Genomic DNA, 10,730 nt, shown 5'->3' on the forward strand with positions numbered 1-10,730 from the left:
GCGGAGCGCAGGCTCGGCCCGCGCTGGATGAGCCGTTCCCCCCCGCCGGCGGCGGGGCGGATGGCGCGGCCCGGCCGGCGCGTCCCGTTGCCGGGTGCGGCGGTGCCGCCATGGCCGGAGCGGGGCCGGCGCTGCCGGGTGGGTTCGGACAGCGCCGGGACCGGCACTTCCCTCCCCGGGCCGGCCTCTCCTGCCCCGCCAGAGCAGCCGGAAACACCCCGGGTTATCCCCTCAGCGCCTCGGGTCGTGAGGCGCGGCGCGCCCCGTGCTGCTGAGGGGACGGGGGGGGATGCGCGGGGCTCGGCCCTGCCTGAGGGGCAGCGGCTGGCGCGTGTGGGAGCGGGGCTTGCGCTGGGGATACTGCGGGGTTCGGGCGCTCCGGGCTGTTTGGTTAACGTAAATACACGGGTTTGACGCGGGCTGTGCTCTCCTCACAGGCTGCCTGGAGTTTGTAGCTCTCCTTAAGGCTTTTGAGATCCCTGCCCCGTGAGAGCGCCTGTGCCATGTGTGAGGAAACATCATTCCTTAAGCGGAGAATCTCAGTCCTGGAGTTTGTTGTCACTGCTTTGTGAGGTTTGTTTTAAAATTGAGTTTTTCCAGCCTTTCTGCAATCAATGAGTTTAAGTAATTGGCTTTGTATTCTCTTATTTATAATAGTACAGAAGTATGGGGAGTCACGTGGATATTTTTTTTAAATTTGAATTAAATCCTGCCTAACCCCATGGAGTTTGGTTGCAGGTATGATTTTTGTCCCAACTTGCTTTTTAGATTCAGGAAGACCTTCAGAGGCTTAAAATGGAAAAAATTAACTTGAAAGGAAATGCAGAAGCCATGGATATTTGTGACCTCAGAAAAGCAACTGAAAGGACTGAACTTGGGCTGAGAGTAAGTAAAACAGAGCAGATGCAGAAAATTATTCCGTTTTTTTAGTCTGTGTTAATAATTCACTCAGGCCATTTATTGTTGGTGTTACAAGATCCCTTTCCAATCAGCAACTGCTGAGATTACTCAGACATTACAGTTCAGAATGATGCCTCCCTTTTTGGGTCATCAGCATTAACTGATCTTGGTCAGCCAAAATCAGATTTTTAGTCCAACAGAGACACAAAGTTTATCAACTTTTCAGTCGGGCAAAGACCTGGTTGCTTAATGAACTGAGTTAAATAAAAGTAATATCACTTATATCTTTGTAATAGGCTAAACAGAATTTTTTCCCTCTAACAGAAACACGCTGAAAATTATTTCAATGTTACAAATGGCCAAGAGTTAACTCTTTCTTCAGCTGGTAATAAAGAAGTAAATTCCAAGGAGCCCCCTAAGTGGTAAGTGAAACAGATGTTTTATTGCAGCAAGACACAAAAACTGAGGTGACAAAATAATGTAAAGCAAATGGGGGTATTGGCCTAGAAAAAGTTAGTTCAGTCATTTCCCCTTTCGATTTTAAGTTTAAAAAGAAAATACAAATGTAAATGCAATGCTAAGTGGCTGCAGCAGTGCTCTGCTAACTCGTGCGGTTTTACTTCTGCTAAATGCAAGTTTAAATAGAAATGCAGGCCTTTGGATGGAAGCAGAGTGGGTTTAACAGGCGAAATCCAAGCAATTTTTAGGATGCTCACTGCCTGTTTCTCTCTCCAGCAGGAATCTTCCCGTTGGTGCCTGTCAGAAGCAGCTGGTTCTGCCACGAGTTGAGCCCGTGACTGTGCAGAGGTGCAGCAAATCAGCCCCACGCGTGTGCCAGGGCTCTCAGGTCTGAAACCACAGGGCCTGGGGCCACATTCAGGGAGTGCTTGGTGTCCTGTGCATCCCATAATGCTCTGACTGCCCACGGAGTCAGGGTTTGGTAACACCCCACGATGAAAATGCTAAAAAATCAGCAGAAGGAGCAGCTGAGACAGGAACCTTCTCCCAGCCCAGGGTAACATTTAAGTTGGGAAAGATTCCAGTGTCATCCGTGCAGGCGTGGAACTGGCACTTCCCACCCAGCCAAGCTGACAAAGCCACTTTTATCAGGTGGTTTTTTATTAGTAATTCCAATTCTTGTTGCCCTCTGTGGCAGTTTTTCCCCCTGCATTGATCATTTCCCTGTCAGCCTGAGTGAGGAGTTTGCATCCTGTTTTAATTGAAAGGTGCTCAATTCCCCCAATTCCATTTTTTTAATAGCAGCAGCAGTTTCCTCCCTGCATAACGGTGTGTTATAGTCATAAAATAAATACCACAAAAGCACTGATGAGGTGAAAATTGAACTTTCTGTCTCTGTGCAGCCATGTGGGTAAAAGAGTAATTGGCTTGGATAATAACTTGTGTTCTTACAACCCCAAATCTAAATGAGCATCTCATTGATACATCTGCTTGTAATTACCATCAAAAGAAGAGAGAATATATAGTGTAGATAGATAAATTAAACCATTTTTACTGCTTTCAGAAAGCAACACAATTCTTCAATAGTTCAAGTACACATCTAATGATTCTTGAACTTTTTATGGCTTATTTTATTTGTTAAAATTGGAATTTTCCTGGATTTATTTTTACGTTTATACAAAAGAATGTGCACCAAAACATTTTCAATTTAAGAAACTTCTACTGTAGTAAAAACATAGGGCATCCCCCTGGGTTTTGCAGGTATGCTTTAGGTATGTCTTATAACAAGAAGAAACTTGTAAAGTCTTTTTCTGTCCATTGGGATTTAAATCATCATTATTTTTATTAGCAGACTTAGTCAAACTCATTCCATGCAGATCACAGAGTGCATTAAGAACTATGTTTTAATTCTGATTACTGTCAGGCTTTTTTAATTCCTCATTTACTAATAATCTGTGCCTACACTGATGTGTCTATCTGGATAATAGTTCCAGCCCTTACAAAGTTCTCCATCTAAACAAAGGCACTTTGCTGTTTGCCCAGTTCAGTGTGGAGCCAAATAATACAAATTTTTGTCATCATTTTGCAAATTAACAAATTAGCTAGTTTCTGCTTCTAAACACTCCAGCCCCAGTGCAGTTATTTTAGGATTATCCCTATTCTATATTTCAGCAGCAGGTGGAAATGGATTTTAAAATTATGCTTGACCCAGAGAACGTGGATAATAAAGCTGGTTTAAAACATCCCAACGATGAGACCAAGCTGCCACTTATAGCTAAGAAAAAATCTGCTCCTGTAAGTAACTTTTATTATTTTATGGCTTTTTTATATGCATTGCTTTACACTATTACAGTTAATATTTATCAGTCCTAAATAGAATATTTACATGAAAGTAAATATTCCTCATAATTTCCTGCTTTTTGACAAGGGTATTTAAAGATCAAAACATTCTGAGTGCTAATACTGGGAAAAAGAAATCTGACATGGAACAGGTTTATGTCCCAAGATCCCAATCCAGCAAAAATATGGATATACATGGGATGTGCATGGTCAGGAAGGTCAGGCAGAGGAGATCAGCTGGAGCTTGGGGACTGCTGGGTGTGACCCAAAGATGCAGGAAGAATTAAAAGCCCATTCTTCTCTCTGCTCTGGGGGTGTTCAAACTGTGCAAGGTGAAGTTTTGATTTTTCCAAATTTCCCTCCTGCAACTGCCAATTTCGGTTCTGCTGCCAGTTCTGCAGCAGTTGAATTTGAAGATGATATTTTTAGCAAAGAATGCTTTCAAAAAAAGCCCAAAAGAGAGTAGTCACAGCCATCCCTCCAAAAAATCAATTATGTTCACAAATTTAGCACAGCACTGTGGTCCACACAGCCAATGGTCCCACATGGGGATGCTCTTCTAAAATTTAATTTATTGTGACAGAAGCATCCTGCAGCAAGCCCAGTGCTCTAGGAGAGATTCTGGGGTGTTTGGTTTTAAACAACATAAAGAGAATCTGTGAATGGCACAGTTGTGAGCTGCCACTTATAAAAAAAATGATTTTTGGAAAGCTGTTGCCCTGACTTAAGAGGTGATTTGTCTAACCCTGTGATAATAGAGTTAATTAGAAAAAAGCATCATGGCTGATAGCTTTTTAGAACCACTCTAAAACACTCACAGAGAGGAATATTGTCTGACTGCAGAGAGCCATGTGTTTTACCACTCTCCCTGAAACATGCACTGAGCACAGAAAACTTATTGGGGATTTAAATTACGAGCATTTAATGTGAATTACTCAGGCTCCCAGATACATATTTACAGTTACTGAGGAGCTGACAGGCTTAAAAACCAAGCAGGTATTTCCTCTCTAATTTATTCACATAAAAATTTTCGAATCTTAGGGCACAATGTGTGATTTGGGATGTTCTGCCATCTCTGGCTGTAAAATCTTTGCAGTTGGTATTTGCTGAGACATGTTTGTTGTTAAAGGTGGTGTCTTACCAGCGCTTAAGGGAGGGATTTTCTATGATCTGTATGATTATACATGATATATATGATTATTAGTAGTAAGGCCAATGAATCTGAGTGCAGCTTCAGGTCTAAAATGACGCTAATTTGGATAAAATTTAGATGAAAATTTGTAGATAAAATGTAAAGTCGCTGCGGGAAGGGAGGGCCGGCCGGCAGGGGGCGCTGTCCGTACGCGCTCGTCCCTCAGGTGTCCGTGGGGTCAGGGAGCGGCTCCCCAAAAAAAATCCCCGGACAAATCACCCTCACCCGAGTACATTAAAATGAAATTCCGAACTAATTGCTTGTCTCGCGGCATTCAGGAGTTTTCAACGAGGCTGAAAGCGTGGCGAGGTTAAAAAGTCGGGGTTGGAGGTGACCTGAGGGGTCAAGCACAAATCTACCCGGACTTTTTATTGTCCTGCCATTCCAGTCGTTGGAAAAATTATTACTCAGGATTTCATTGTTTCACCAAAAAATGATGTCTTTTCTTGCTCTTTTGGTATTATAAACTTGCTGATGCTGGGTTTTATCATAGAAACTAAGAACAATTAACTGTTGCCCTTTTGGACCTTTTTGGGTCTAATAATAATGCTTCATCCTCTTCTAAGTTCTGTAGTTATTTTAAAATGAGGGCTGTAATTCTCTTTGAAACACACACTGGGCATCACTTTTTTTTGCAGTCTGTATCTGGATGAGAGATGAAAAATGATGAGTGGATAATTATTAAATATGTATACTTCCCATGGAGTATCCAGCCAAAGGAACAGTAATCTGAATTGCAGCAAAAATAATTCTGATGCACTGCTGCAATGTAGGAAAGATTCACAGCTCTACCTTCTGTTTTCATAGGGCTGCTGTTCTGTTACAGAATTATACTGGCACTTTTGGGTCCTTGTTTTCTTATAAATGTATATTATACTGTAAACTTAGGAACCTTTTCATTTATTCATGAGGTAGAATTTAATATGGTGATGATTTCTAGCCTTTATGAGTTGCATCTTATCTAGTGTGGCTCTAATGGTGATGGCAGTGATTCTGGGGCTTTTTTTAAGCTCACTTGTTTGAGCACAACCATTCTAATCATATCTTCAATTATTCATTCTTTATTCAGCATTTGCATGCTGCTAATCATTAACGCTTATCCCTGAAAGTGTATTTATTTTCAAAATTATAAAGCAAGGCAGGGAAATTCCTTTCATTTCAAGTGACTGGAAGAAGTTGTAGAAGAGAACCAGGTCTTTTGGTGGCCCAAAGCTGATTGTGTTTTAAACCCAGGCATGTGGCTCTAATTACAGCCAAAGCAGAGTTTGGCAGTGGTGGCAGGATGAGACTTAAACAAATTGATGTCACACTACAGTAAATCAAAAGATGCTCCTTGCATTTTGTCTTGCAGCATGTAATCATAATAAGCAGCACGGTGATGGAATAAAATCCTCTTGTCACTAAAAATAAAAAGGAAATAATTGGTGAGAGAGAGTTAAGTTAACAGATGAGTGCAGTCAGCATCCTCTCAACCTGGAAATGGGAATGTGAAGGTCACCCCCATCTCTCCTGACAAACGCAGAACGGTGTGTTGGTAAACAAATTAATCTTTTGAAAGGTCACCATTTGTTTTAAGTTTTTATCCAGTTCTTGTCATCTGGAATCGGAGATGGAGTGTCACTTTGCAAGGCAGGGGTGCAGGCAGAGCTGCTGAAGCTGTTTGTGTGCAGCTCAGCATTGCCTGACAAGACTCCGTGCCTGATTGGGATGCCATGGGCTGCTGCTCGCAGCTGGCTGCGGACACGAAGGGAGGCTCATCCCTGAATCCCAATCACTTGGTCCCACAAATCCTGCCTGCTGTAAGCTGGCCCTCTGCCCACCAGGAAAACATATTGTGGTTCAAGGCAGCAATTATCTCCCTCACTCCCTTCTGTGCTGCTGCTGGTGCCTGTTTGACAAAGCAGATGTGGGATTCACCAAAGTTCTCCCTTTATTCTCTTTCACACCTGTTAGGGAGGAATGCTGGTGGATCTGGGTTTCTGGGAGAGCTAGAGAGAAGTGGGTCAGGAAAGGGGCACATATTTTGCCAAATGTGTGGGAAATTGACAGTTCAGAGCCGTCTCTGGTTACTTTAAGAGCTTAGAGAAGGTAAGAATAGCACAAGATCTGTTGTTAAAGATGCAATTCCAGATTTTTCCAGTTAAATTTGCCTTCTCCAAGCCCTTTCCTGACAGTCTCCTGAACATCCTGAGAAGTGACCATAGTTCCATTGATTTTATTTTGCTGTGCTTTCTTTTTCCCTTTATAGGGGGAAGTGCTGTGTCCATCAAATCATGACAGGAACTTCTTAACAACAAATATGACAGTTTGGAGAAGATAGATGGAATGATAAATTAATCTGTTATATCCCTTTTTCCCCCATCACTGTCAAACCCTCAGATTTTCTGATATTTATTAAGCAAATCTCATCTCTCTATTCCTGGTTTGGTACACAATACTCTGTATTAAATCCTCTGTATTTAATACCAGTCTCTGTTTTTTTACTAGAGGGAAAAAATGCTTACAAAGATATTTACCAAAAAAAAAAACAACCAAAAAAAGCTGTTCTTGTTAAATATTGCTAGGTAAAAAGAAAACAAATAGAGAACTAATCAGAAAAATCCCTGTGGTGTTCCAACAAGTGCCCTATTTAAAATGAAGCAAAAAGAAAAAATAAAGTAGGAGAGGTTTATCCACAGGAGAAAAACACTTTAGAAAGGGTAATAGAATTGTTTTTCTTGTGTCCCAGGTTAATTACACTCAGAAGCACTTGAAATGAAAAAATAGTTTTTTAGCACACTCCAAGCATATTTTAAGGCAAGTCAGCCTTGTGCTGCCCTGCAATTTAAGAGTTCCCTTCCAGCCCTGCAAAACTGAATTTTAAAAGTTCTCATGATGAAACAGTGATGTTAGAAGTAAACCTTTCTCTTGCTGTACTTAATATTATGTTTGAGGTTTTATTGTAATTGTGTTGGCTTTATTTTGGTGACAGTAACTCCCAAAATGGCAGCAGTTTGGCACTTTTGCTTTGGAATCTCCCTGAATTCTTCAGGAGGGAGCCAGTGCAGCACTCAGGGTGCTGGAAGAACGTGGGAAGGTGGAGGGATGGGGTGGAATTTTCATGGAGAGCTGCTTTGGATCAGCTCCCTGGTCCCACCTTGTTGCCTGTCCTGCTGAGTGATGGCACTGGGCAGTGCAAATGAGAGATTAAATTACATTTCTGTAGCATCAGTCCTTGTTTTAACATCACACCTGCCGTGGACTTTATAGAAATTAAAGGATACAGCAAAAAAGAATTCAATATCTATCTCCAATTAAAAAAAAAAAATTAAAAAACCAAGCCTCCAGGCTGGTTTTGAACTCACACACTGCAGCTGAACTGCTTTTTCTTGTAGCTTATTACATCTCTGTGAACACAATGAAAATAAATATATTTCATGTGCTGTTTATCATAACAAAACCTCGTAAGTGGGATTTAAATTAGGATAAAACTGAGCAGGAGTAAAATCAGTGCTGCCTTACTGCTACACCAGCAACGGTCTGGAAGAGGAATCACTCTTTAATTCAATTTCTTGCCTTTTATATATTTTTCTTGTGGCCTCACCAGACTGCTGGGGCTGAGGGTGAGCAGGAAAATGTGGTTTATAATTTCCTTTTCTCAGGTTCAAGTCACTTAGATGGCAGCAGGCATAAAGTTAACCTTTGTTCCATGGTTATTGCTGTTTTTTGGAACACCAGGACATGAGGATTCATCCCCCTCCATCCCTTAAAACAGAAGGCCATAAGTAAAGTGAGGGCCTGGGATTGCTCTGAAAGGTTCTTTATGATGATAAAAAGTACAGATTTTCTCTCCCTTATCTCTTGTGGGCAGCGTTGTTAGACAAATTGGGAGCACAGATTAGAATAGTTAATTTTGATCTGTCTCATTTCCCTCTTGAGGGTTCCTTTGCCCTTTCTAGAAAGTTGCTGGGTGCTGTTATTCAATAATTAGGACACAACAGTGCTCCAAGATCCCAGTCATGGCTTGGATTGCACTAAAAGCTTCATAATCACTCATTAAAAGCTAATAATTTAAAGTAATTCTTTTTCCTTCTGGTTCCTTGCCTGTGTATGCATTTTATTTTTTTTTTTACACTGTTCTGTCAAGAAACACTGCTCAGTTTTAAGGAGAGTAGTGTAAATACAAACTTCCTGAGATTCCTTCATTAAATAGTACACAAGACATCAATTAAATTTAATTAACTTTATTTTCAATGACTGAAGTAACAACAGTAGACAATACTGTAGCATGTTCACAAGTAATAAAAGGAGTGGTGCACTGTTAAATCTTAATGAAACAGTCGTGGCAGAAATTATATTTATTATTTATTGCTGCAGGAGTAGAGAATCTGTAAATCTGTAAATCCCAGATTTCCCTGTGTCAGAGGAGGTTCTGTCTCTTCCCAGGTGTGCAGAAAGAAGACAGGGAAAGGTCCCACAGCCACCAACCCTTGGGCTTTGCCTGCCTTTCACTCCCTGGGCTCTCCCTTCCCCCTGGTAGAAGAGGACACCCCAAAAGGTGAGTCCCAGAGGCCCCCAGGTGCTGCTCTTTGCAGCAGAGATTTGGGAATTGAATTTCCTGCCTCCTCCAGGCTCCCAAGAATTGTGATTTCAAACCTTGGGATGAGCTTTAGGCTGCATGCTGCAGGTGGAGGGTGTGGAGTGTGTCCTGCTGAGCATCACCCCGAGCCAGCTCTTGGAACTCCCAGGGTTCAGCTGCTGCCTCAAAGAACTCTGTGTGTGGTGGAGGTTCTGCTATAAATACCAGTCAAACTATCATGATTAACAGCTGGTTATTAATTGTTCAGTCTTAACTAGGCTTGGACTGTTTTAGCAGTCAGTTTATAGTGGTAATTACATGATTATTTTGTGCTTTGAAAGAGTTGATGCTCATCTATTCGGCATATTAAATTGCATTGTACAAGCATATAATTGTAGATATACAGGCATGTTTCAGAGTTAGCACTGGTGCAATATCTTATTTGTCAGTTTTTATAGGCACAGCTCACCTTCCTTCAAGGTAAAATATTGACTATTGAAAGGTAGGAATCTTTCAATTAATGGAAACTGCTGCTTTTGTAGTGTTGATGCAGAACTTGGGGCCACCTTTGCTTAATTCTTTCTTCATTGCCAAGAATTCCCTTTCATTCCTAGCTGGAATTGCTCAGGAGTTTCATCTTCTTGTAGGTGGCCAAAGGCTCATCCTTCCAGCAGCACAGAGAACTCTGCCAGCCCCTCCTGCTGTGCCCAGAGCAGCACCTTTCCCTGAATTCCCCAGGCAGCACAAGAAACCAGCTGTAGGTGAGTACAGAGCATTGATACCAACCTTCAGCTGCACCTCCAGCTTCACTCTCAGGCTTTATCTCCCAAGGAGAGAGCTCTGTGATGAGCACTCACCAAATTCTGCAGGGCATAAAGCACAGGGAAATCTTGTGTCTTGCAACTGGGTAGGAATCAGATTTCTTCATCCCTGGGAGGGTTTGGTTCCTGTTCATTTCTGGGCTCCTCCTGGGTTCCTACCTGCACATTTCAATTTTTAAGCACCCAAATCTGAAGCTCTGCCCAGTGTTAAGCCAGTGGTGCTGGAAATCATGTCTTTGACCAGCTGATCAGGCCTCTGCTTGCCACATGATTAAATTAACAGCTGATACTAAGTAGATGAAAACTGCAATCCACGTTTTATTTGTACAGGAGAGACAGACACCATCACCTTCCCAAAGCCAAAGGAAGCCATTTATGGCACGTATTCCTCTAGTAAAGGGAACATTGCACCACTCCCATCCAGCAATTCTGTGGTTTCAACAAGGAAATCAAAGGCAGAGTGGAGGTATCCAGCTCAGCAGTTGGAATCTGAGGTGCACATTCCCCCTCAGACACAGGTATTTGATGGAATGGATCACTCAGTGAGGATAATGAGGTTTTTATTTGTGTTTTTAATACTGTCTTCACCAGAGCTGGTTTAGGAAGGGACTGTAAATCACAGGAGGGTTTGAACCACATCCAATAAATAGTAAATACTGAAATAAAATAACAAATACTTTGTGTATTCCCAATTTCTGCTCTTCCAAGTCTTCTACCTAAATTTTTCTGTGGTTTTTTTTTTGTTTTTTTTTTTTTTTTTACAGAATCTTAGAAAATTAGTTTAGAAAGGATGTTAGGAGGTTATCCAGACCTCCAGGCAGAATTACTTGTACCTGCAATATTGCAGACAGCTGTTTTTCTAACCTGTTCTGAAAACTTTGGGTGATAGCAACCCCCCAGCCTCCCTAGGCCATCTGTTCCAGTGCTTAACTAACTATCTTTACTGTTATAAAAGAGTTTT

At 41.7% G+C, this 10,730-nt stretch overlaps 1 protein-coding gene across 15 annotated transcripts in view; it reads left to right on the forward strand.

Annotated features, from left to right (window-relative positions):
• The first annotated feature begins 58 nt into the window (after window positions 1-58).
• Window positions 59-10,730, forward strand: part of IQCH (IQ motif containing H) — a 54,344-nt gene continuing 43,672 nt past the window's right edge. For 11 of the 15 annotated variants that reach the window (XM_053988629.1, XM_053988630.1, XM_053988633.1 and 8 more), the window contains exons 1-9: window positions 59-138; window positions 438-573; window positions 769-885; window positions 1,225-1,322; window positions 1,636-1,747; window positions 3,031-3,153; window positions 8,816-8,927; window positions 9,596-9,709; window positions 10,100-10,287. In XM_053988629.1, the coding sequence (XP_053844604.1) occupies window positions 796-885; window positions 1,225-1,322; window positions 1,636-1,747; window positions 3,031-3,153; window positions 8,816-8,927; window positions 9,596-9,709; window positions 10,100-10,287 (837 nt within the window). In that variant the 5' untranslated portion in view covers window positions 59-138; window positions 438-573; window positions 769-795. Of the gene's footprint in view, window positions 143-437; window positions 574-768; window positions 886-1,224; window positions 1,323-1,635; window positions 1,748-3,030; window positions 3,154-8,815; window positions 8,928-9,595; window positions 9,710-10,099; window positions 10,288-10,730 lie in introns of all 15 variants that reach the window. The other 4 variants (XM_053988638.1, XM_053988626.1, XM_053988624.1 and 1 more) reach the window with 3 other exon arrangements.

The sequence above is a fragment of the Vidua macroura genome, chromosome 12 (genome assembly GCF_024509145.1).
Source record: "Vidua macroura isolate BioBank_ID:100142 chromosome 12, ASM2450914v1, whole genome shotgun sequence".
Taxonomy (NCBI): domain Eukaryota; kingdom Metazoa; phylum Chordata; class Aves; order Passeriformes; family Viduidae; genus Vidua; species Vidua macroura.